A 6,000-nucleotide genomic window follows, 5' to 3' on the forward strand; every position below is an offset into this window, starting at 1 on the left:
GAAATGTTGTGATGCATTCATTAAGTTAAAAGAATGCTGAAACATTCCATAATTTAAAGCCACTCATTCAATTATTTGCCCCTGTTATTACATGAAAAGAAGGAAAGCTGAAAAGAAAGCCAGGTAGCAAAAGGCTTGGTATTTGAAGGGCAGACACCACCATGAAAATATGTGGCTTCTTGCAGAGTACATAGTTTTGTTTTCCCTTTCCCACTTAAAAAAAATGTTCTGCCCCTACAGTTGTGTCTTATTGTAAATATTGATATATCTTGCGGAATTTGGAGCCTGCATGATTTATAGATGTAAACCTTTGTTTGCTTGCCTGTTTTCTAGCTTCCTGCAGCACGCCTTCATCCTCAGTCTTTCAAGGTCAATCATCTCCACCTATGTGGAGACCAGGGTCAGATGTCACACCACCCAACCATCGATCAAGGCATCCCTCATCAGAGCCTCCAGACAAGCCCGTGGAAGCTAAAAGGGTGAGAAAGTGCTTACTGTAGCCTCCTAAATCCTTACCACCTGCAAGATATAGTGAGAAAGTCATGCAGATGAGCTTTATTTAAGTAAACATTAATGTTTTAGCCAAGTCCATAACAAGTCCTGCAAGCTCGATACATGTGATCCAGTCTTAAGCCAAATCGTGAGAATTGTGGCAAAAGCATTCCTCTTTCCTTGTACACCCTGTTACTTGTGCCTGGTCTTGTGAAGGGACTTGTGATGGACTTGACTACAGCACTGTATGGAGTCCAGAAATAACTGAACATTTTGTCGTCCATCGGCAGATTCCGGTAGTCATCTACAAGAACCCAGGCCTTGGTTTTAGCATCACGGGAGGTAAAGATGCCCCAGGGAACCCTTTTCGACCTTTTGATTGGGTGAGTCAAGAAAAAAGGAGATTTATGTCAAATACTGGTGATTATTGGTCATTTACACCGCCATCTGCACTTACCCTGTCGTTAACACAAAATGATTACTAATGGTCAGTTCTTTGTAGCAGCATATTCCAAGAACTGCACAGTTTGTGTGTTAGACATATAAACATGAAGAGTCCAATCATGTCAGTAGCATTTCTGTAACAACTCCAAACTTAACTTAAACTACATTTATGTCAGCACAAAGAGGAGATGACTTAATCATACATAGTGTTTCACAAGTGTGTATGTGCATGTCATCTTGCATCAAGTTGGAGTGTACTTGACCTTTCACCTTGTCATATGATGTCACCGTTATTTTAGGATTATTATCTTTTTTGTCAGCATCAAAGCTGCTTATAAATATAAGCATCTTTTTTTAAGTTTAGTGTGAGCAAACAGTGGGATACAGTGTACATGGAGCTGTAACAACGTCAGCCTCTTCACACGCACAAGGTGTCAATACAAACGTCAGGATTTACTTTTTATACTTAAAATGTACTTCTGAATTATTTGCTAGCCTCTTCCTCAATTTCAGTCTGGTTGCAAAGAACTGCCTTCATGATGATTATCTTCCATTATCCAGGGTATATTTGTGACCAAGATCCAGCCTGGTGGTCCAGCAGATGGGGTCCTTAGGCCAGGAGACAAACTTTTGGAAGTCAACGGTCGAAGCTTTGCAAGCATCCTGCACGATGATGCAGTCAAAATGTTGCGCAAGAGCAACCCTGTGTCTATCGTGGTCCACCGACTCTGTACCGACAACCGCTGAGTAGTTATGTATTCAGTAATTAAAGACATGCAAAGGCATCATATCTTGTGATTATAGAAGAAGTTGATTGTTTGAAAGACTTCACAACATAGCAGCTGCTTATAGCTATTAAGGGCATGACAGTTCCCAAACAGTGAGATCATTACACTGATGTTGGTTCCCTCTAAGCAAGGGGAAAGCATGTAGCACACAGGTATGGACCAGTGTTGCTTGTGTTCCAGGCATTGCCTGAAAGTATCAATACATATTCGTTCCATGCATTGACAACAGATGGCACATTTTTACATAGTAATAGCAAACTTCAAGCTGAAACACACTGCATGTGCCCACCATCTTTGCACAGGCTTCATATAACCCGCTGTTGGAATGTACCAGTACAGCTGCCATGTGCATGCCAGGTGTGTACACTCGATACTGCTTGGAAAGTACTCCACCAGCCTTTCTCTTTGCCACTGAGGGAGCTCTTCTAGTCTGATTAGAGGGAAAGCCATTTGAGGCTGTTTGTTCAAACCTCAGCTTCATGTCTTACACTAGCATTGCTCTTGGAACCAATACGTGTCTGTTACTGTGACATAAGTATTACAGTATGAAGGCGAATCATAAGACTTTCCCTTTGGTTTGCATATTAAAGGCTTGAAAATGGCTAAGCCAGAGACAAAGTCAAGAATTGAAAGGGGCATTTTAGCCTTTTGGTGTTCGTATGCTGGTGGCCTCCCAGCAAGGCATGCATCTTTTCCTTGGATCAGCTGATTACCTTGTGTTTTACTTCACACTCATGCCATCAAAAATTAAAAAACACACTCTACAAAGTCTTGTAAAGATCGAAACTTCCTCCTCTCTTGTCAAAGTCCAGCATGCGTTGCTGCTCGATGCCTTCATAAATCAGAGATGTCATGAATGGTTCATGTTCATTTTTCTAAGGAGGCAAGGCCTTGGAACAGATGTAACCCTCTCTTATGTTTAGCGAAGTATGATTTCTTTGGAAGAACCTTGAAAACAATTACTGTAAACTAAGCCTTCATATTTTGTATTCCAGGAAAAAAATAATCAAAACCTTGAAATCAGTCATCAAACACTGATGAGTGAATGGCTGAAGAGACTATATTTTGTAATAAAAGTTGTGTCTATTAAAAAGAGTATTCATGTACTTTTGGCACATTGCAGCCATGTTTGTTCAGACTAACTGTGCTTTCAATTTCTACCCAATGCAGGTTTTAATCTTTCTATGCACTCTTTCTAATGGGTTTTCCATTTGCAAGTTTTTGGTATTTACAGGTGCGCTTTGAAGAGTCAAAAATTCCAGTACATGTATCTGAAAAACTGAAGTAGCCTGAAAGTTTTTGATATTTGGAGAGCAAACACAATTAAATACCCTTATATTTAGATAATATTTTTTACTTTTTCCCTGCCTTGAATGTTTTTGAAAGAAAAGATATAGTTTAACATAACCGATGATAGTCTTCAAGAGGGGACATTCAAAATGTGGTTATTCAAGTAGAGAAGAATTTATTTTGGATATGCAAACTGATCCTTTAACAGAAGAAAGAATTTCAAATCAGGCTGAGGAAATGTTTTAGAAGCACAATTAGCCTGGAAGAATGCTGGAAGAGTTTTATTCTGAAAGTCATATAGAATAGAGAAAACACTTCTTTGTTTCTATTAAGGTATTTTTCCCACAGCCATCAGTGAGGAGCAGGCTATTTTTAAATTGTTAATCTGTTAATCTGAAATGAATAGATTATCCCATAAATCACCGTACACTACAAATTGGCATATTCACTGTTGTTATACTTAGGATTCCATTCAGTTCGTTGTTTGAGATATGTTACCTACGAGGCAAATCTGTCCTTTTGTAATCATAGACATTATGTCTTTGTCAAGTAATCAGCCTCAAAGCTCACCAAAATTGAGGCACTTCTGGATTACATCTGACCACAGAATTGAGTATTATCCCCAGGCAGGACCAAGAGGAGGCTGAATTTTCCCAGCAGTGAATGCTCCTTTGGTAGGAACTGCACTTCACTGATCAACAAATGACTGTGAAGTGCATGCATTGTCAGTATACCAACAAAACGAACATTCCCGACCAACTTGGCACATTTCAACCAACGAGGGGTACCTCTGATCAAAGTGGAGTATCCCCTCAGAGGAACTGGCCTTCATGGAATAAAGAAGCCCGAATTTTGTAGTTATCCACAAGCTTCAGAACAACCAACATTTTGCTTCAATGGGTGCTATTAGAATGAATGTTGGTAACAAACAAATTATTACCATACTGTTTCTGCCACATTTTCTCTTTTCAAGAATTCATCATTTTGTAAAATTCATACAGAGATGTTATTGCTGCTTTATTGATATACATTTTGATAAACAGACACAATTACCATGTATTCAACCTAATCCTAAATCAAGAAGTATTTAAGTTCCACTAAATTACTAATTAATACCAGGGGAATGTTGTGTATTAAAGTTATTTAGGCCAGTTCTTTCTTGAGAAAAATAATTTCCCAATGTTGATTAAGTTCCTGCACTTAAACTGTAACTAGTATTACTTATTGCTGGGGATGTCAAGGTATTATGCTTTTCCTTTCCCATTGAAACAAGACAAGTGATTCGTGTGTTGTCAACATGCTTTGAACTTTTAATGGCTTATGATCATGTAGTGTTATTGGAAGAATTCAGTTCAAACTTGAAGCACTTGCTGGACCTATATGTTAATTGGCTGCCAAATGAATGTTTTGTATATGCCATGATCTATGCAAAGTTTTCCTTAAGTACTTTTAACAAAGTGCTTGCAAATTATTTTCCTGAACGGGCCACAATTTGCACTGGATTTCTCCATTGGCCACAGATGGATAGGGGATTGGGGAGAATATGACTGTAAGAATACACCAGATAATTATTTCCTCTGTGATCTGTTCATAAAACAGTTTTTCTTGAATTTGTTTATTCAATTTGCAAGTTTTCTCCAGCATGTCAGGTGTCCATGTCACTGCTTGGAATTAATCCGATTTTGTGTTACTGCAGTCTTACACACTTGTTCTGTAGTTTTCAGGACAACACCAATGTTGAAATCTGAGACCTGGTTTTGGGGGACTAGTAATTAGGATTCAGATCCCATAACTGAAGCTGCAAATGGCAAATCAAATACAGACACGTGACAAACATGCATCATAGACATAGCTTCAAACTCTGCACTGTATTTGACAAAGTCATGATACTGTATCTCAATTATATTCAATCTTTTGAATCGTGCGTATGAACTTCAACACATATTTAAAATTGAGCTTTACAACTACATTTGCAACTTCATCTAAAAGGTCGACATTTGATTAAGGGTGTTTTGTTTGATGTGATCCAAAATCAGGATCATTTAAATCATTACATTTGCTGGGAGGGATGTGCTGTAGTCAAGTGCTTTTGATTACAAAGTGTTTATTGCAAAGTACATGTATTCCAATATTATAATAATTAGAGGCTTTTCACAGATTGCTTTGTGATGTCATGAACGTTTTGTACTTTTTATGTGTGCAGACCAGCTTTTTGAAATTTTAAAGATGACTTTTACCCTTTTTTGGTATAAACCCAAGGCCTTTCTGGCCAGGGAAATTTTGAGGTGGAAAGTTCACCATTCCCATTAACTTCTAATTGAGTATTCTCCAGTGTAGATTAATTTAGCAATATTAATTAAACGTCATTACTGAAGTGGTTTATTGCAACCTACATGCATAGGTCATATTCGATGGCCCATTGACAAGTCATTGAAGAAAAACTTGCCAAAATGGATGTCTACATCAGCTGATGTATGCCTGATCACAGTATCATGACTTTAATATCTTTAATGTATGTCATGATTGCCAGATAGTCTTGTAACTGTTTAATACTATTTTGCTGTGTTTATTTCATGTGTGTTGAAAATGTTGAACTTAGGCTGAAATTACAATTTCTTATCTGCTGATTGTACAAAGGCTGATGATGTGTGATTGTGAAATGCATTGTTTTCTGTAATTCTAACCAAAATGTGAAATAGTTACGATATTTGGTATGAAGGTACAGTTGGAACCTTTACATATGACCATTTATACTGGGTGAAATTGTCCAACAGCAAAGTAAAAAGTACCATTTCTAAGAACTATTTATTTAAAGCTTAACCTTACCCACGTAGGTACATGTAGTTATTTATATCAAAAAGAACCAAATTTATATTCTTTCATGTACAGCGTTTCATACTTTTCATATCATTTTGTAGCACTTGTATACACCAGTGTTAGACCAAACTGTTCCAGAAAAATAAATGTTTTCAAGTTGTGAAATGAA

At 37.5% G+C, this 6,000-nt stretch overlaps 1 protein-coding gene across 2 annotated transcripts in view; it reads left to right on the plus strand.

Annotated features, from left to right (window-relative positions):
• Window positions 1–6,000, plus strand: part of LOC110980148 (uncharacterized) — a 42,491-nt gene extending 36,491 nt beyond the window's left edge. For both annotated transcript variants that reach the window (XM_087144558.1, XM_022236523.2), the window contains 3 exons: window positions 334–479; window positions 783–875; window positions 1,498–6,000. In XM_087144558.1, coding sequence (XP_087000684.1) covers window positions 334–479; window positions 783–875; window positions 1,498–1,683 — 425 coding nt within the window. In that variant the 3' untranslated portion in view covers window positions 1,684–6,000. The remainder of the gene's footprint in view (window positions 1–333; window positions 480–782; window positions 876–1,497) is intronic.

Source organism: Acanthaster planci, linkage group LG12 (assembly GCF_054643075.1).
Source record: "Acanthaster planci isolate LZ-2023a linkage group LG12, COTS_SCS, whole genome shotgun sequence".
Lineage (NCBI taxonomy): Eukaryota > Metazoa > Echinodermata > Asteroidea > Valvatida > Acanthasteridae > Acanthaster > Acanthaster planci.